The 19,866-nt window shown below is 33.0% G+C and overlaps 2 protein-coding genes and 1 long non-coding RNA gene across 8 annotated transcripts; 1 reads left to right on the top strand and 2 right to left on the bottom strand.

Moving 5' to 3' along the window:
* Nucleotides 1-56: 56 nt before the first annotated feature.
* Nucleotides 57-6,180, bottom strand: LOC124440763 (probable C-mannosyltransferase DPY19L1). The gene is given in 25 exon segments (XM_046991188.1): nucleotides 57-452; nucleotides 748-873; nucleotides 1,118-1,217; nucleotides 1,297-1,327; nucleotides 1,419-1,460; nucleotides 1,535-1,636; nucleotides 1,737-1,856; nucleotides 1,980-2,010; nucleotides 2,090-2,160; nucleotides 2,384-2,455; nucleotides 2,915-3,016; nucleotides 3,110-3,190; nucleotides 3,269-3,325; nucleotides 3,489-3,522; nucleotides 3,610-3,662; nucleotides 3,797-3,874; nucleotides 4,074-4,100; nucleotides 4,174-4,246; nucleotides 4,864-4,955; nucleotides 5,121-5,178; nucleotides 5,252-5,345; nucleotides 5,663-5,783; nucleotides 5,889-6,026; nucleotides 6,101-6,153; nucleotides 6,156-6,180. Coding segments are annotated over 25 exon segments (1,935 nt in total). The 5' UTR covers nucleotides 6,172-6,180; the 3' UTR covers nucleotides 57-289.
* An 892-nt stretch (nucleotides 6,181-7,072) lies between these two features.
* Nucleotides 7,073-13,600, top strand: LOC124440133. 6 transcript variants are annotated; one of them, XR_006946572.1, is made up of 8 exons: nucleotides 7,073-7,214; nucleotides 7,887-7,996; nucleotides 9,070-9,150; nucleotides 9,434-9,550; nucleotides 9,876-10,398; nucleotides 10,527-10,583; nucleotides 11,382-11,444; nucleotides 12,494-13,600. It is a non-coding gene; the product is annotated as an uncharacterized LOC124440133 (long non-coding RNA). The 6 variants fall into 6 exon arrangements; XR_006946569.1 differs by having other exon boundaries at nucleotides 9,876-10,583; XR_006946568.1 differs by lacking the exon at nucleotides 11,382-11,444.
* On the bottom strand, nucleotides 12,609-18,287 carry LOC124440132. Its single transcript, XM_046990461.1, has 8 exons — nucleotides 17,991-18,287; nucleotides 15,028-15,089; nucleotides 14,762-14,948; nucleotides 14,377-14,432; nucleotides 14,186-14,293; nucleotides 13,613-13,950; nucleotides 13,246-13,446; nucleotides 12,609-13,171 (listed from the first exon to the last, which is right to left on the bottom strand). The coding sequence occupies exons 1-8, from the start codon at nucleotides 18,131-18,133 to the stop codon at nucleotides 12,893-12,895; spliced, it is 1,374 nt and encodes a 457-aa protein (XP_046846417.1). The 5' UTR covers nucleotides 18,134-18,287; the 3' UTR covers nucleotides 12,609-12,892.
* Nucleotides 18,288-19,866: the final 1,579 nt, after the last annotated feature.

Below are 19,866 nucleotides of genomic sequence, written 5' to 3' on the forward strand. Positions count from 1 at the left end.
AAATTTATGATGTAAAAGTCGGTTGTGAATGCACAATTTACGAAAGTTCAACACAATGAATTCAAAATAACATTTACTTCAGTTTATTGTAACAAATAAATACGACTAAAATGTTAATAAGTAAAAAACTTTTTTCGAGGAAACACTGTTAAAGCATTTGCTCTAGAAAGTTGATATATTTATTAACGTGACTGTGCTCTCTCTCTCTCTAGTCAACATTTTATCACATTAACCATCATTGCTAGTCAAGCAAGTGAAAGTACTACATACAGTGTTTAGAATAGTGAGGTCAAATCCTAAGCACAGTGTAACCGTCATTACTAAAAACCAATTTAAAAGGGTTAGCTTGGACGCCTTCTTCGACGTTTTGAAATATCAAACTGCAACAACTGCGCTTTCCTCTGTTTTTGACATCTTCTACATCCCAAATATCTGGCATGCCACATCTTTGCCTGTAGAAAAATGAAAAACTTTCACTTCAAAAGCTTTGGGAATGATTAATTTATTTTTGACACCATTTAAAACAAGTAACGATATCCACAAGGGAGATTTATATTCCTGATTACAACGCTCGAGAAATATTAGTGAAAATGCTCGCAGAGTTAAACGTATTACAGCAATTGACAATGAGTCCTAGGCAACCTAATATATAACCATGGAAGAGTAATTTTTTGATGGTATTTGTTAGCCTAGAGTATGTCTTATATGCATTTTTCAGTTAATAATAGCATTTCTCCAAAATCATACTTTGATCTTCCAAAGCACCAATTTCTCTCGATAATCATGTAATTCACCCCCATATCACTAAGGGTATTCCAGCTTTCTTCACAAGGTTTTCTGCTGTATATTTTATAGACTTTCTTTGTTCTTGCCCTGAGTTAAAAAAATTTAAGATATATGTTTAGAAGAAACGAACCACTAAATATTGTACGAATTACTTCAATGCTAATTTTGTTAAAGTTTATGTTATATGTTTGTATTCCCTGAATAACTTTTCTATTCAAAAATTTACCTTTATCACGAATATATGGCAATAACCTACTCGTTAATTAAATAAGCTTGAAAAATACTGTTTATACTTAGAATTGACTCCGTCCGCAAACAATAAAGGTTATACCTTAAACCGGCATCTTCATAATGTGGATGATTGACTATTGGTCTTTTTGTAGTTAACTTGACTGTCGCCATAGTGGGCATTGAGCCAGCAAACACATCACCTTTGAAAATATAGCATTGTCTTAAGACTTTGAGTTTGAACATCATCAAAAATTAATACATGTGAACAGTTACACTTACTTTTCAAAGTTTTAGTTTCAATCCAAGTTATCTATCAGGAATATGGAACGTACTTTTTATCATATCAACTTACAACATATGTAACTAGCATTGCATGCAAAGGAAATTACCATCATACTTACTAATTCTTCTAAATTGGGGTTATTATATTCGCCACTCGTGTTCTATAAAAGTGCATTTAAAGATTGAACACCCAAAAACGAGTTCTCCGCCAGAAAATCATACTCTTACAACTTACAAATTGGTTAGTCAAATTTGTTATTCCCTGGATCGACATCATTGCGACAATCGCAACCAAAATAGCGTGGTGAACGTTTTTACTGCCAATAAAACTGAAATACTGGAAGAAACGAGGTGAACGGTAAATTTTAGAAATGGCGGACGTTCGTTCACCTTTTGCATCATGTGGACTGAAATTGTTACATGTCCATGTAACATACCTCTCGCGATGAGATTAATGAAGCCATAATACAAACTGCTGGAGTTCCAAATAACTTTAATCGCATAATTATTATGGCTATTGTAACGAATGCTGATGCTTGGAGCACGTGGTATAGGTGCTAGGAATTACAAGATAACAATGATCAAGAAATATTCTGCTAAATAATTGTACATTTACATTATTCTCGCACTAAAAGTTAGCCTACAATAACATTTAAAATCTGACATTTATATTATTATACCTCTGCATGTGGTTTTGCGTTTGGTTGAGCTCTGCGAGAGGTTTAACATTTAATTAATACTACTGAAAAAATGCAGGAAAATTCTTTCAAGGCAAATTTTTGTATCTAACCTTGCGTCGTTTTCATCGTAATCGTTTTGATCACCACTAGCCAACCAGCAACTTATTTCAAAACTTAGGACCTGAATTATATACAACGCTTGGTTAATTACCGTCAAATCAACAGTAAGATGAAATGAATGCTTTCAATGCTCAATGTTCAACTACAATATTTTTTTATAATGTGGATTGAGTAGGAATTCGCTGTTGAACAGTTTCATGTTTTCTTTTGCGAAGCATATTCTTAGCTACTTAGACTACAACTAATGCCTGATCAACGTGTCGTATAAATACAAGAAATTGCACCTTGAATAATACAGCCGATGCACCCAATAACGCACATGGTAATAATAATGTCTTTGATAATTTGTAAAAAGTCTGCAAAAGACAAAGTTGATCAGTTAAGGTATAACAGAATCAATTTTAAGCCATTTAACGAAGAAATTTTTTAAAACATAGGTTTCAACGGTGAATAATCATAAGTTGGATTCGTTAAATTTTCTAGATTATAACAACAATTTGAGTCCCTACGTGCAGCAAACAAACCATTAACAAGAAATCTCATCTACATGGAAGTAAGCCTTATATTGTTTACGTCTTCTTTGTAAACTATAGCTTTTTCATTTCAGGTACGTAGAACGAAACTTGACATTAGTCATTATGGGAAAGTGAATGAAGAAAAACGAAAACAAACAAGGGATTTATGTTGAGTATCGTACATCTTGGACTTCATACTGACTAAAGTTTCTTGTTTTACTTCGGAAAGCAAGTTTAAACAAGTTTTTCTGCCTTCGCGTTGTCTAATGAAAATAACATGACTACATTTTCCATTCTTACCTCTGTTTCAATAAAATCAAATTCGGCTGCACACGTGTACAACATTGTGTGAAAATCTTTATAATCGGTAAATTTGGATTTCAGTATGTTCACAATATGAGCCTAAAATATAACGTACATATCGTATTATTATAAGAAAAACTCCATATAATACTTATATTTTACTTATTTTTAGGTCCACAACATCAAACTCACATCATCTTCTATTCTAAGAAGCTTTGCAGTGAAAAGTTTTATTCCAAAGGTTCCGATAATAAAAGTGGACCCTTGAGCAATCTTCAAAAACAACAGGTAAAAGATTTGGTCGTATAGCTTGGGGAACAGAATCCAAAAATGATAAACATTTTGCCTTACCCAAATAAGAATCACATTTCGTAATTTATTGAAATAAAACTCTAACTTGGCTATCATCTGAAACATTAAGATACATGCAGAAAAATGACAGAAAAATTAACTCAAAGTCTCAAACTTACAAAAAGTAAAATTTGACATACTTTCTAGGAAATTTTGAAATACTTTTTGGAGTGTATTCAAAATGTGTGATACTGACTCAAATGAGCAAAAATGAACTTACCAAAACAGAAAGTACAGCTGACATAAAAAATGAGCTAAAAAGAGATCATAAATCTCCTAAACAGTGAACATAATATGTAGAATATATATTTGTTACAAAAGCTTTAACGCTTGGTAGCTACCTTAACAACATTGAATTTCCAAATTGACAGATGTAATTAAAAGCATGAGCTATCTGTACAGAAAAGTAGAGAAGTAATCTATATAATTACGTAGACGAGGTAAAGGATCTAGCTTGTCAATTTCATGTAAATTGCGAAGGGAAATCTGTTCATTTCTGTATCATACATTTTATGAACATAAACTTACCAAAAGGCCGTTTAAAATAGAGCAAATCTTTGTCGAGGTGATAAATTTTAAAGCATATAAACCAAAGAGAGCGGTGGTCTAAGACAACAATTAATATTATTCAGACATTCTGACAAAAACATTTTTGTGCAATATTACCATAAGTTTGTTAAAAACGATTCGTTTACGAGTTATCAAAGATTTTATATTGACGATGTAAATTAAACAATTACATTTTTATGAACGTAAATATTAAATTTCAACAAATGATTTCAACTGCAACCATTCATCTTTTTACCTGAGTTAACAATGCGAACTGTGCAAACTAAATAAAGCAGAATAATATTTTGTTTAAAGTGGTGAAGCATGTACACGATACTACATAAACGTTCTATTACCTGCCAAGGCAACATAAAACCAAGAGTTGTAATGAATACCAAACATGTATGATAAACATTTGGTTTTGGATGCCTGAAATTAAGAGAACAAGTCGACAAAATACACACAATGTCACCTAGCACAAACTTTTTTATTAGTTAAGTGACGAAATACTATTGCTACAAAACGAAGTCTCAATTATTGACTATAATTTAAACAACTTTCCTAACATTACATGTTTGTAAATGTAGATCGTCAGTAGATAACCTTGGCGGTAGTCATCTTCGGAGTCAAAATGACTTTTTGACTCTGAAGATGACTACCGCTAAGGTTATCGAAACGTCAGTCAACAGCAACAAAAACAGTCCTTCTCAGGACTATACCAACCTGGACGATCTACATTTACAAACATGTAACGATGCTCCCGGGTTCAAACCATTTACTTTATTTCCTAACATTTGTGTGAGAATTAAGCAAATTACAAGGACACTAGGAATTATATTTTTAGTTGACAGATATATATCTTCTGCCATATATCCAAACATTTCCCTTTAGTTCAAAGAGGAAAGTTTCCTTTGTTCCAATGTTTTCGCAAGATAAGTAAACTATCACATTAAGAATTTTTTCTTTTTGGCATGCCAAAGTAGCTGCACGTCGTTTTTATGATTTTTCATCGGTGTACATGAAAATTAAATTGTATAAAATCTTACTTTAAGACAACTGTTATCGTTAACAGTTGCACGACGAGCAGTGGAAATGAAAAACTTTCACGAAGCGGCGGAGTCCACATAACACGAGTTGCCTAGTATATAAAATGAAAATTATACAGCTATAAACAGAGAAAGACGTATTCAAGTGGCTTACAAGACAACCCGAATACAAAACTGACAAATGTAATTAATTTATTAAAAAGCAGCAACAATTGAAAGGAGAAGTCGTATGGTTTAAATCGACGTGAAATAATTACCTCACCGTGATTGAAAAAATAACACGCAGTTCCAATGATCCCACCCCAAATACTATCGCTGTACAAATAAGGAATTTGTGTTCATTAGTGTTTTCAAAACATTAAAATGGCTCAACAACTTTCATAAATACCTCAAATAGAAACACAATAGGAAAAAACATGACATCGAAATGCCACTGAGATAAAATATTGGATAGACATAAAAAAAGGATAGTTCACCCATTCCTATAAAAAAAAAACATTATATGATCGCTATCAGATGACTGTACCATGAAATAAATTATGCTCAGTCCATGGTGGCATTTTGCTACATTCACTGAGAAAACGTTAGTGTTATCTTCCGTGATTCAACAGCTTTGAAGTCCATGTAAATATACTTTTTGAAGTCCATGTAAATATGCGTTTGCACTGGCTTGTGCAAACCTCGGAGTTGATGTTTGTGAACTCTTAAGCTTAACCTTCGGTTTTCCCAAAGGTTTTCTCAATGTGCACAAGCCTGTGAAAACACAGTAAACATCTTTTATTTCTTCAGTAATAAATACCTTCACAACTTTCAACAGGTGGTAAATTATATCCCCTGTTTACTTGATAACAAATTTTTGTTTGGATTTCAAACATATTTGCCAACCAAATATAGAATCGATATCCAGCAGCCAAAAGAACCTGTTATTTATAAAGTACATTTCTTTACTTAATCCAAAGTAAAATTTAACAAAATTTTCACTTGCACCAAAACTGTAAATGGTTCAAATGAAATTTGATTCTTACCTCTGGATATAAATTAAATCTTTTCAATGTGTTAATCTTTTGAGGATATTCTGTGATATTGCAATTCATTATAGCATCAACACCACTCCAGAATGTTGGTGCTTCAACAATTGTTTTGTAATAAGAATAATATAATCCCTGTTATAAAGGCAACATTTCTTTTAGAACTCAATTACAGTAAAGTTTGTGTAATACGAAAATAGAAAACAAACCATTTCAGTTCTGAAGGAGAGTTCTCTTTCTAACGTTGAAAGATGGGAGAAAATCTTTCATTTTCAAACATGTGTGAAACATGGGCACTATATTCATGAAATGAAGTCTAAATTATGACAAGAAACTTGCTAGCAATATAATAGAGTGGTTACTTTCAATGCATTCCCTTGAATGCTAGATGTTCTTCATATTAATAACTTGTTTTGAAATACTAGGTTGATGTTGGGAAAGAAGTCTTAACAATTTATGTGCAAGAAGATCAACAAAATATCCAGCAACAATGTGCAACATATTACTGTATACTAGAAATACTTTTTTGCTTGCTCGCATGACAAGTAGTAACAATATATCTTAACGGTTTGCATAAAACCAAAGAACTGTGAAAAGAGGCAGTGGCATAGACAGCTCGATAATTGGAGGGAGGGGGATTATATATGAATGTTCTGCCACGTTAAGTTCCTCAGAAATCAAATGTTTTCTGCAAATTACAATATTCATTCAGGAATAATGCTCTCCCAACTATCATTTTAGATACAGCACTGAGCAGTGGAAGTAGTTATCTAACTCTTCAATGGGTAAAATTGAAAATTTGTTACCTGTGAAGTATCCCTGAAAGTGTAGCTATTGACAATAAAACATAATTAGAAACATGTGGGCAAATGCAAAATCATCAATCATCACCAACCAAGTAAAAATACCACAACCATGTAAGCGCTACCATGGTTTCCAATTGCAATGCAAGAAAAAACGGATTTCTTTTTCAACTTGACAGGAATGTTTTCAATATGATCATCTTTTTTTGATGGATAACGGTTCTTTTTACCCATCACTCAAATTCGAAGAGCACAATACATTGAAAGTTTATTCAAATCTGTCACAAAGGCCACGATTTCAAAGAATGGTCTTTGTTCTTTTTGCGATGATCATTATTCTATTTATTCTTAATATATTCATAAAAAGAGACCGGATACTTCATGTAATAATTCTCAAAAGTAGTTTTGCAATATGGCCGCTACAAACATTGACAAAAAGGTGAAGGATCATCACAAAAAATCATCTTTTTGTGAGTCAAGAGCAAAATATAGAGAAGCTCGTTGGAAAAGAGCTGTTAAAGTACGTGTTTTATCATAATAGATGATAAGAAAGATCTTCAGATAAGCGTCATACGTTCATTTGTCATTTTTAAATTGTAAATAATTCTGTTGCAGTTCAAATTTAAAATTTTAAAATAAAAACAATTAAAACCGATGAAAAGTTCTGCATACCTAGCAGTTGGTTAGTTTGCAAGTCATGTATTACATAGGAATTAAATCACGGAAACTTGGTTAAAGGCGCAAACAACGTGCAGTTAAAATTTATTATAGACCTCAAGATATGGGCTAATAATGAAGGGCAATTGTGATTTTCCTATAAAAAAGTGATTTATTGATGTTAAGGGGAAGGAAAAATCTTTATTGATTACTCCAGACTGATAATTTTGCAAATTGGTCAGGCTAGAGGAAAATTTTTCGGCAATTTTGCGCTGTGAATATTCGAAATTTTCGCTTATGTATTTATATAAGGGAGGGGGTCAAACATCATTCTTGATCACTGATGTATAATGTGGGAGTGAAACACATAACATCCTTTTTATAACACACAGATGAAAGATGATATGCTACACATAAAGTAGCTACGTAATGTGAGATCATAATTATATTTTCTTGGTATCAATCTTGATGACTGTTTCACATTGTAAACTTGTGTTTGGATGAGGATGTACATACAAATACTTTTTTACGTCAGGTGTATACAGTCAACTTAGAATCAAAGTTCTTACTTGTTCATGGAGTTCCAGCATTAAACTTGACAAAGGACCTTTTGGAAATGTTTGCTCTGTATGGTGTTATTGATGAGTAAGCATGTAGTTTTGTTATTGCATCACTTATATATGCAGAAATTAGCTTTTTTCATGCATTTAAGTAACATAGGTTCATTGAAATATTTTTTGTTAACAATTTGCAAATTTATTACAGTTTTTTTACAAATTTACTGGACACATTTATTATTCTTGTTATTTCTGATTAATTCTTGCAAAATTTTTCATTACCGCCTATTATTCTGAATATTTAATTTGCCAATTTTCTGGCAACGATAAACTTTTCTTTCTTCCAATTTCCTATAAGTTAATATTCAAACAATTACTGCATTGTCTTCTTGAAGTGCATTGATGATCTGTTAATCATTTTTTCTCCATTTTTCATACAATATGATTCTATTCACTATGTACTCATGTGGTGTGATACATAAATGTGTTTTTCTTGTGACAATGAAGATTTGAAATGCAGTGCTACACTGATCTCAAGAAGATGAAAATGCATCTTGAAAATGCATCTGAAAAATAGTATCTTGTTTATTTCATGACTTTATTGACAATACCAAATATATGGTTTCACTCAGTGTTCAGTCAACAAGGCATTCTAATCTATCTCTTTGTAGCGTATGGAGAAGTATTGCAAAATGTTTAAAAATGTTGTTGTCCGCTCAAATGAAATAGCGAGTCGCATGCAAAAGAAGCGCTTATTTGTCGTGAAGTGAACAATCCACTGCGTTAAATACATTGAATAATAGATTATTATGAAATATGACATGCATTCTTCACAGTTTCAGAAAAAATTGAACTTCAACTGAAAGTTTTGTATGTTTCTCTCAGAAATCAAGATTGTTTTTCCAAAGCATATTAAATGACTAATTAAATTTCAGATATTGCAGTAACTCCCCGCCAATAACCCACAATACACTCGATTTGAGTGAGCTCATATAAATTATTTTTTTCTAGTGTTGCTCCATTGTTGCTTATCTCTAACTTCATTACTATGTACGAAGTTGGTACATATTTCTAAAATGGACACAATGTATTCGTTAGCGTCTGCGTGTGAAATATTCGTACAAAATAACGAAAAAACTTTGTTTTTTGCTTTTGACTTAGATACAGAATTTTGGATGATTGTCCATCTGAGGATTTTACTAAAGATTATTGGATCAAATACAAACATATCATGGCCGCCAGGTAATGGAAAATAAATAATTGTGTAGTTTGAAGAAGAGTGGAAAGGAAGGTTTGTCACTTAGGAAAGGAATATACAGAAGTTTGCGCTGTCAATTTAGTTTGCTGCACCCTACACTTTAAGTTTCATACTTGTAACATATATTATTTATTACTTGAAAAGTTGTAAAAGCAATCAATTGCTATTAATTTGCCTTATTATTGTAGTTACCATCAAGTGTTGTTTTGGTATCATATAATTAATCTGAGTTGTAATTAAATTAATTGAGACTCTTGTCTTAATTAGACAGGCGAAAAGAAAAAATAATCGATTTTTGGTGGAATTCTTCATGTGTGTTATGACCAGAATTTGAGTGTTGAAGAGACTGAGATGATGGATCGATATTATAGAGAAAGATTACCAGTATGTATGAATTTCTATGCATGTACTTACAGTTTATACCTTGTGTTAAACTACATTATGAAGGACCAACAGTAGCTCCTCTTTATTGAAAATTTTTGTGTGACGCGTGTCTTTTCAAGCATGTGATTATTATAATGCACGGGGGCAGTCAGTAATCTCATTAAATATACAACACCAAGTTGTACAGCGAAGTGGGCTATTGTTTTTTCACTTAAACCTCCACACTTAATTGTTGTTATTTCTTCAACTACTCTAATGTATAGTTTATATACAATTCCTGGATCTTAAGGGAAAAAAGAAACTTAACTTAATGTAATTATGTCAGTTGCAGATTCTCGAGGACATTCAAAGACTATGCGGGTGATCAACAATGAACAATTGTCACAGGAGCACGTTGATCCGATTCCAGACACCCTTTCTAAAGTCACTAGCAGTTCAAATTCTGAGGCCCTTACATCGTCTTTGTCATGTCAATCATTGATATGTAAAATGCTAAATCAACACAAAAACCTATCAGGAAACAAGTGAATCACCATATGTTCCTAATCCTCAAAATTTACCCCCGCTTTCTGTTTGCACATATCCCTCTCAGGTTCCTACAATGTCTGTATCGCTAAACACGGAAGCAGTCAAATCATTCTTAAACAGTACAACGTCTTATGGTTTGTATGCATGTTTTCCTGAAAAACCAAGGCATCAGGTAGATGAAAAATCCTCTGAAACGAACGATGTTCAAGAGTCTTTGGTAAGTGTGGTGATTTTTTCTTGTCACATTTTAGGAGATGTTTTTTTAATCAACATTGATCTCTCTCTGTGAATTAAGAGCATCGAAAATTGTCTAACTTGAGGTATTTTCGGTTAAATTAGCAAAACAATAAATTACATAGCACTTGAAGTACTTAATTCATTCGATTTTTAGTATTTTTGCAAAATGTTCATTATTACATTTTGTGATACTTACGTACGTTTTTTTTAGACTGGTAACGCTTCAATGGATCACACAGTTGAATCAATTCGAGGAAAGCTCAATGCTGTAAGTTCCTAAGCCTCTACATACATAACTATAAAAGTCGTTACTGCCAAATCCGTGAGTCAATGCATAAAATGCGTAGCTCTATTTAATTTATCGATAATTTGTCTCAATAAAATGGCGCAGACACGATAGAAAATGGAAAATCAGAAAGTAAACCTGCTTTGCTTGTCATTTTCTTCTCATGTTTTTGAAGAAATTGTCTTTAGTCTTAGTTTATAGTTACATTTTGTTTTACTACAAAACATCACTATGAAGGTATACTGATCGTTATTTGAGCTAAAGGCGATTTTCGCGGGGGTTGCCATAGTGTACATATCATATAAATCATATAAATATACGACTTGATTTAATTGGTCAAAATACAAGACGAGCGAAGAAGATTACGAGTACGACTACGAGTACAAAGTTTGATCGTGTATGGGCATGGGGCGAGCAAATTTGTAGTTGCCGTCGTTTAGTCAAAATTGTTTCTTTGGCTGTAAAACCTGTAACAATATCGAACCGTTACAAATGTGAGAACGAGTATTATGGCTTTGTAAACATATCAGAGTTTTGATGTATACGACAATACAATAAGAAAATCGCCGGTTTTTCATTACTGGAAATATAAAAACGTCGACATACAATTGCAGTAGAACTGCTGTTGCTACATGACAAACGATGTGTACATGCAGATCACAGTGAATACGGTAGATATACCTGTTTTGGCAAACGATTTCAGAATTCCAGAGCGTTTTAATTGCCCCAACCGTACGATGGCAACTGGCATAAGAGGTCTTTGCGTTGCTCTTTATTAAGGGTTTTGCATAGCCGTGTAAGTTTAACGATATGATACTTCGCTTTGGTCGCTCTGTTTCAGAGGTAAGTTTGCTAATGCTAATCACATCAGAGGTGACTGTAAGATAAACGTCATGAATGTATGGTCTTCTTGGACAACTTGAGCAACATTGCAATATTCAAGTTGGAAAACTTTACTGTATTTTATGAAAACTCTAATTAGCATTTGAATTTTAAGAAGATAACAACTTGAATGACATTGCAATATTCAAGTTGGAAAACCTTACCTTATTTTATGAAACTCTACCATTTGAATTTTGAGAAGAGAACAACTTGAACGACATTGCAATATTCAAGTTGGAAAACCTTACCTTATTTTATGAAAACTCTACCATTTGAATTTTGAGAATAGAACAACTTGAACAACATTGCAATATTCAAGTTGAAAAACCTTACCGTATTTTATGAAAACTCTACCATTTGAATTTTCAAAAGATAACAACTTGAACAACATTGCAATATTCAAGTTGGAAACCTTACCTTATTTTATGAAACTCTACCATTCGAATTTTCAGAAGATAACAACTTGAACAACATTGCAATATTCAAGTTGAAAAACCTTACCGTATTTTATGAAAACTCTACCATTTGAATTTTGAGAAGAGAACAACTTGAACGACATTGCAATATTCAAGTTGGAAAACCTTACCGTATTTTATGAAACTCTACCATTTGAATTTTGAAGAGAAAACTTGAGCAACATTGCAATGCTCCTCCTGGAAAACCTTTGTTTTTATGGAAACTCTGCCTACCCTTAAAGAAGACATCTCTTAATCGTAGTCGTACTTCTTGTAGTGCTGAAGCTCTCTAAGCCTTCATTTATGTTGTGCATGTGCCATTTGTTATATGTTCGTGTGCGCATAATATAATTATTGCAATTTAGATTGACTATAATATAAAATGCGTAAATTAAGTAAATCTTGAAATTCGTATATTATTGATGCATTTCGAATTTTTTTTTTGCGATAAACATAATTGTTGGCAAATAGCTCATTATGACCGTGCATAAATCTGAAAACAGATTCGCCTTTGTTAAAGTCAATTGATTTTAGTTAATAATTGAATATTTGTAGATACAGAAAAGATCTACCAGCGAAACTGGATTATCAAGCCATAAAAAGAAAAAAAGGAAACGAATTTAGTGTTAAGTCGTGAAGCACCGGAGCATTGAATCAAATTTAAGGCAAGTTAAACTTACAACTTTATTTCAACAGATGTGTACCAATGATGTACAAACACAGCACAAGTGCTTACAGCCCAGACGAACTAAACATATTAATATCCCATAGTCCCCTTTTGTTTTGTACGCAATATCTTTATGGCAAAGTCGGAAAGTCCAAACAAAGAATAAGAAAAAATTACATAAATTCTATGCTGGTCATTCAAAAATATTCAGTTTGTAAAATATATCTTCTCAAGCGGTGTCTGCAAGAGTTGTTGCGTAGTTATAGGTGTGAGTTTATCCAAAATATTCATATTACATTTGTTTCCAGAGTACTCGACCGTGTTTGTTCTTCGTTTTTCATCAAGGACCCACTAACATTTGGCAAGTCTGTCTCATCTTTATTGGTCTTTTTCCCAGGAGAACATATAGAAAAAACTTTGCACCATTTTTTCCAGACATGGCGAGTGTCTTTGTTAAAGAATAACAAGAAAAAGTTGATAAGACAATAAAATCCAGGGGCACATATCTGTACGCTGGACAGGATGAATATCTGACTTTCAGGCATTTTACATCGTTTGCCATGTTTCTAAAAACAAAACAGAATAAAGCTCAGTATAATCGTGAACAAACAACATGATCACATCGCCTTCCTGTTGTCACCTTGAGGCATGCGAAGTATTCAGAAAAATTGTGTAGATAGTCTTCATTTCTGTTCAATAGCACAACTTGAGAACATAAAACAACAATGATTGTAACAATGAACAAGAGAGCAAGTTTCGTGAACTGACATTCTGCATTAATGAATCCTTTGATATCTTCACCAGATCGGATTGCTTGCGTTGATGCGTTATTCTTTCGTACCTGAGTGAAAAAGATTTAGCGCAAATGTAGAGCAGTTCACCCGTGAAAAGTTGTGAAATTAACTAGTACGTACAACTACAAATAGTACAATACGCGTTCCTGCAATAGGAATTTTTACCAAATTAAACTTTTTACCGCCACAAGGCATGAAAAAGCCTTTACTTACCTTTCTTACGTAGCGCACAATGGCCCAAAGAAGTGATATCGTGATACCAAGCGAAATTTGAATAGGTAAAGTGAAGGTAACATATTCTCCCGTTGGTGTTGTGAATACTGAGGTCATTCTGTCCAAGAATAATGTTTCATACCCTGGTTTCTCAATTGCAATATTCAAAGCCACAAATAATGCAGGTGTGAATGAACAAATCAAGAGCTGGATTAAATGATATTTGTGTTTTTTATAAAGCACCTTATGTACATGTCTTACAATGACCGTGTAAGCGTTTATAACATAACATAACGACCAAAAGCAAAATGCCAGGAAAAAGTAGTGAGTGAGAGCACCTGCAAAAAATGATGAATTAGCTACGTTAACTTGATCATGAGATGGTTGCAGCAGAATTGTAAACATATATACTGAAAATTATAAAAGGTAGCACGATGTTTACAATGATTACATTTATGCAAATGAACGACAATCGCCTGACTGTGCATATATGTCACTTACAATATGTTACAACCCAATTAGATAAACTGGCTTATCATGCGTGCCACAAATCCTCTTTAATCATCGTCGTACCTGAAACAATTGTTGCTGTAGTACTGTGTCCTTGATCATTCCAATATTTTTGTTTGTCACAGTAAACCTTTGCAAGACCAATGCGTAATGGAAGAAGACAAACAGTTGCTACGTAAAGACAACAAATTATAATTCAGAGTAAGATAAAATAGTTGTGACAATTGTAATCATGTTCCAACATTCAAACTTACCATACAGAGCAGAACTCAACAAAATGTAAAATCTGACAATGTGAGGAAATTCACGTCTAAAATACAAGTAATTACCTTCTGCACTAAAACTTCTCTCTTGAACAAAGTATAAATACACAGCTGCAGTGAGCTGCTCCATTCATGAAGAATGATGAATGTTCATAGGAAGTGTCAGTGTGCATATATATATTATATATACGTTACTCTTAGATTTAAGATCTTTCTTTTGTGTTTGTGCACATACACCTGCTGACAGGTGAATGTGTAGCTACAGGTTAATGAGAATAACATGATTATTAAAAATATGAAAACAAATTGAAGCTAGCATAAGTGGTGACTTATTATGTGATTGGTTAAAACAGCATAGCATTTCAGTTCTACTTACAATTTTCCAAACGAAGCAAGAGTAATCAATGTCAAGACAGTGCTTATCAATGCTGCCCAAAAATTTACAACCATTATGACATAATAAGCATCAAGTAATCCAGTATTCATAAGAGACCAATCACATGGAACTCGACAAGTATATTTATCATCTTTGACCAATGGAAACAAACACACACTGTAATTTTCTAAAATGAAGATACAGTTTAGTATGTTACAGGTAATATATTGTCTTTAATAACCTGTTAACTTGCAGAAAATACTCACCATTAGCATTCAAAATGCTCACATTGTCTTTTACAGGAGTATAATTGGCTTTGCTGGTTGTGCTACAAGAAAATAAGGGTGGTAATTTTGTAAAATTTGTAAAATATTGCACATCTGAATTGCTACACCAAAGTTTTTAGTATTTTTAAAGATGTAGATGATGATGTTCAATTTATGCATGGTCAGCAATTCTAGTCAGCTTGAGACATTGGCAGATTTGACAATTTAAAACAATAAGGTTGTCATACGACTGTTGACAATGTTGACATTTTGCTTGGATAGGGAAACTGTGAGGTCTTTCACATTGATTGTACAAACAGTAGTTAAGTTTTGTTTACATGTTAGCTTAGAAATTTAATTTACAATTTTAGCATGTAAAATCTTTTTGACAAATGTGCAGGCGAAACATATGTCTGATAAATTGTAGTGGATGTTCTAGGTGACATATAAAATTCTTGTGTTAGTTATCGCGCTTATCTGTTGTTAAATTTAAAGTAACAGAAATTAGAACCAGCCTTATAACAATAAAAAAATTGAAGAATTCAGTTTTTGTATTAAACAGGGGCGGATCTAGGATTTTTCAAACATAAGTCATAAAACGTCGGAGGTGCTCCGCACCTGGGGGGTGTGAAGCATTCTCCCCTGAGAAATTTTGAATTTCAGAGCCTTGAAAATGCCATTTTCAGCGTTTTAGAGCAATACAAAATGTATTTTGTGGGCATCGTTTTTGCGTAAAAACAACACATTTCGCTTACGTTTTTTTAAAAAAAAATAATGAAGTGAACAATACTTGAATGTTTTGCCAAATATTTAGGCTCATTATCATGCCAAATATATGGCTCATTAGCATGTTTAGGAATGTAAAATTTATTTTACAATAATGCTATTCAAAAACAGACATATTCTTTAAAAATTTCTACAAAGTTGTCAGACATAGACACCCCTAGAGACCCCCATTCAAACCTCTATGTAATGAGTTAAGTTAGAAATTTGGTACTACAAGTGACAGTTCATAGATATAGAAAAGCTCAGACTTCAAACCATGCAAGTTTATTGTAACCCTTTACCCATCTCCACATCAGTGCCAGCAAACTCACTTTTTGAGAAAAAACTCAAAATTTTTTTCTGCCAAAGATTAAGCAAAAATTATCAGACTAAGAATTTGCAGTTAAGGACATCTTAATGCCATAAATGTTTATTAGGCATTTCACTAGACTATTATCTTATGTAAGTATATGCAAGGTGTGCTATATAGCAATCACTGGTAGCATTGTATTTGCAAATACAAACAGAATGTAACCAACATGTCTTTAATTATATAATTACATGAATGTTAAAATTGGTTCATGTGTCATGCTTACTGGTTATGATAAATATCTTTTCATATGATCAAAGCTTGTTTAAATGTAAATCTGAAATAATTTAGTTTAGAAATTATAATGATCATCAGAAAAATTACCTAGTGATCATGAAAAATACTTTGCTGTTTTGCCAAATTTCAAGGTTTATCTGCATACATAGAAAGACATTTTTACTTTATAGAAAATGCTTTTCATACTCCTTTATTTATGTCAATAGCCTTTTGGAATTTATGGCAAAAAATCTGGTATGAGCCGTAGATTAACACACCTTTACATCTCTACATGAGGTGTTCAGTTAGAAAAGGCGACAAAATGTGACATAGGACAACATTTCATGTATGTGAAATACTCAGGTTTAATACCATTCCTGTCAAATTGTCAAAATAAAAAGCTTCATGTATCAGAAGACTCAAAATCACAGGTTATAGTAAACAGCTTCTCATGTAATAAATGTTAGTTTTCTGAAATCTTAAACAATATGTAGTATAACTGTCCAATGATTGAATGATCAATGATCATAAACTGAAAAGCCCCAAACATTTGTTTATGATAAAGTAAATAATAGTATGGTGCCTTATGGCTACAGATTTTTTGTCCATTGAAATATATTTGCAGGAATGTAGGATTTCGCTGCCATATAACGGCCACGATTCCCCAAGCACTAAAGAAATCATAGCTTAAATTCCTTCGGCAACAACAATTTTAGAAGCATCAATCTGCTTACCATACGCCATATTGACATATATCGCATCACACACTCGCATAAATTGACTTTGATATATTACATTCATGCATACACTTCACTTGTCATTTACTTACGATTTTGGATGTAAATTTCTGATGATAAAACTCAAAACAATGTTGGCTTTCTTTTGAACATCAATGACTGAAATGTCGCTCGCGGATTGTCTTTGCCAAGCATTTACAATTTAGCCATAAATTTTTCACCCTCTTGAAAAAATTCACAGTTTGGACAGCAGCATTCATGTCAATATATGAATTTGTAAAAGATTTCCATAAATTCCATCTGATTGTAGTTTAGTTTCTATCATGTTTATAAAAATTACTATGAAACGATCGAACATTCAATTCAGACAGTGAGCTTGACTATGTTAGTTCAGTTGGCTATCAGTCGAAATCCGTCAAACCAATCACAATAAAACAAAAATTCAAATAAACCAATTGTAAGATAGCAATTGGACTCCCTTATACGTCCGGCCACCTCTCTTATCAGTCGAGACCATTCCAGACTGTCCACTGATCTGGCCATTGACCAATAAAATAAGCGTTTTGGCGTTCATAGACTCTCTCTTTATCCAGAACCAGTCAAGGCACCCCGCTTAACAGTCGGTTATTCCAGGTCAATTAAAATTCAACTGATCTGGTTACCAACGAGATATTCATTGGATTAGTCATTAGTTTTCAATAATAAATAAAGCTGGATTTTTATCATGAAGTAAATGCGATAATAAAGTAAGAATAATTAATGAATTTTTAATTAATATGAATAGGTAATTTCAAACATCAGTCGCGCGACGGATTTGACATACTCTAGATCCGCCCCTGGTATTAAACGTGAACATTTGAAATGCATATACTCACTTTAAATCTTGATTTTTGTATGCATGTTGAAAACGAGAAATTCTTATCAGAAAAAATATTGTTGGCAAAGCAATACCCGTCCAAATTATTCCATGTATCAACCAATATCGACCTGTTTCTCTTTTAAAATTGCACACATTCATAATTTCACACTAAACTTTCTCATAAAATGGATTTGAAGCGCTCATCAGATAACAGATGTTACAATGATGAAATTCTATTTGTGCAGTCTGTTATTAAAATGTCTAATATAAAGTAAACAATACGAAATTTAATACGTCACCGTCACCGATTGTCACGGCGTCATTGTGTAGTTTCTCTTTGATTGTTTCTTGAAAAATTAGACGGAACTTGATATTGTTCATAAATGTACAGGGTTCAATATCACACAAAGAAATTCCCTATATTTACATATGAAAACACGCAAGATTTGTCATGCTATGATTTCAATTGAGCTTCTGATTAATAACATGTCATTTCTAGCTCACTTCTGTCCTGCATTTCAACAATGCTCTCTTCAGACTCTACCACCAGGGAACTTTTTTATTGTGATCGTTGACGTGTATTGAGTAGGATATGACAGATAAGTATGTTTTTAGTAATGTGAAGGGAAGGCCACGCTCACGCTCCGACTTCCGACGACTGTCATGACTCATTTTTACACGATCTTTTAGGCAAAAAATTTTCATCTTCTTTTAAAATATTATGTGCAAGCGTCTAATTATTTTATCAAATGCTCCGAACCAAAGGAACTAAGGAAGAAATACTTGTATTCTTTGCTTGCTATACAATTTTACACAATATACTCTCCCGCAACTTGATATTAGATTGCTCGGCATACGAAAAAAATCTGTCAGCAAAGATGAATAATTCATGTCAACTTTTGGAGCAATTTTTAATTTAATGTTTCACAATTTTAAGCTCCATTCAGGCACAAACGACTTTATTTTCAAATTACTCAGTTATTCTATGATACGTAACATATGAAAAAGATACAGAAACGGGTACATGCGATTTACAGTTTCAAACCTAGAGTCAGAGATTGGCGTACGTGGCGGGGAGCTAGGGTTGTGACAGCACACCCATTTTAGGCTAAATTAGTAAACTTTGGCAATTTCTACTGAAATGTCGGGCAATATGTGGTCTTTTTATTACAAATATATAAAACTAATTTCAAACAGCAAATAGCATAAAAATCTTATTACAGAGAAAAATTTTCTTGGACTTGTTCCTTTAAATTTTTTCTGTATATTCCAATAAAGCTGTCAGATAAAAGCGTCTGCACACAGTGGCGTAGCTAGCAGTCTTGCTGTCTCAAAAATCAGCATGACCAAGTAATATAGATTATAGTAAAATTATCCGTAATTTGATTGGATAAAATCATCTGAGCATGCTCAAACGCGACGTTTTAAGTCATCTGATTATGCTGATTTTGACATTTGAGTTCTATAATAACTGGAGCGGCTATCTCAATCACGACTTTAGATATCCGGGGGCCGGTTGCACGAAGCCTGGATAACGTTATCCATTGGATAGCAAAAATCTTCAAACTTGTAAAAAAGGTGTTTATAGTTTCATTACGACAAAGAAATTTCGCAATCTTTGAAACAGTGATTGTTCAGTTCTTATACTTTCTGCTTTTTAAAAGCTTCATAAAAGCTTAACAACCTTGCTATCCGGGATTTGTGCAACCGCCCCCCTGATGTTGTAAAAAAAAATGGCAGAAATGGACCTATTTCCGCTGAGATTTACCGAAAATGACTCCTTTGCAGAAAACTTCACAATTTCTCACCCCCCCTCCCCTCCCTCAGAAGAAAGAGCAAGAAAAAACTATGTACATGTGTTGTCTTTTCAAGGTAAGGAAAAAGACGCAATG

This window comes from Xenia sp. Carnegie-2017, unplaced genomic scaffold, assembly GCF_021976095.1.
Source record: "Xenia sp. Carnegie-2017 unplaced genomic scaffold, XeniaSp_v1 HiC_scaffold_2, whole genome shotgun sequence".
NCBI classification, from domain to species: Eukaryota; Metazoa; Cnidaria; class Anthozoa; order Malacalcyonacea; family Xeniidae; genus Xenia; species Xenia sp. Carnegie-2017.

Coding starts and splice junctions, on each gene's coding strand:
- LOC124440132 (XM_046990461.1), bottom strand. CDS start 18,133: ATGAATGTGTGCAATTTTAAAAGAGAAACAGGTCGATATTGGTTGATA. Junction 15,090..17,990: donor TACAAAAATCAAGATTTAAA/GTGAGTATATGC, acceptor ATTTTCTTGTAG/CACAACCAGCAAAGCCAATT. Junction 14,294..14,376: donor GTTGAGTTCTGCTCTGTATG/GTAAGTTTGAAT, acceptor GTCTTTACGTAG/CAACTGTTTGTCTTCTTCCA.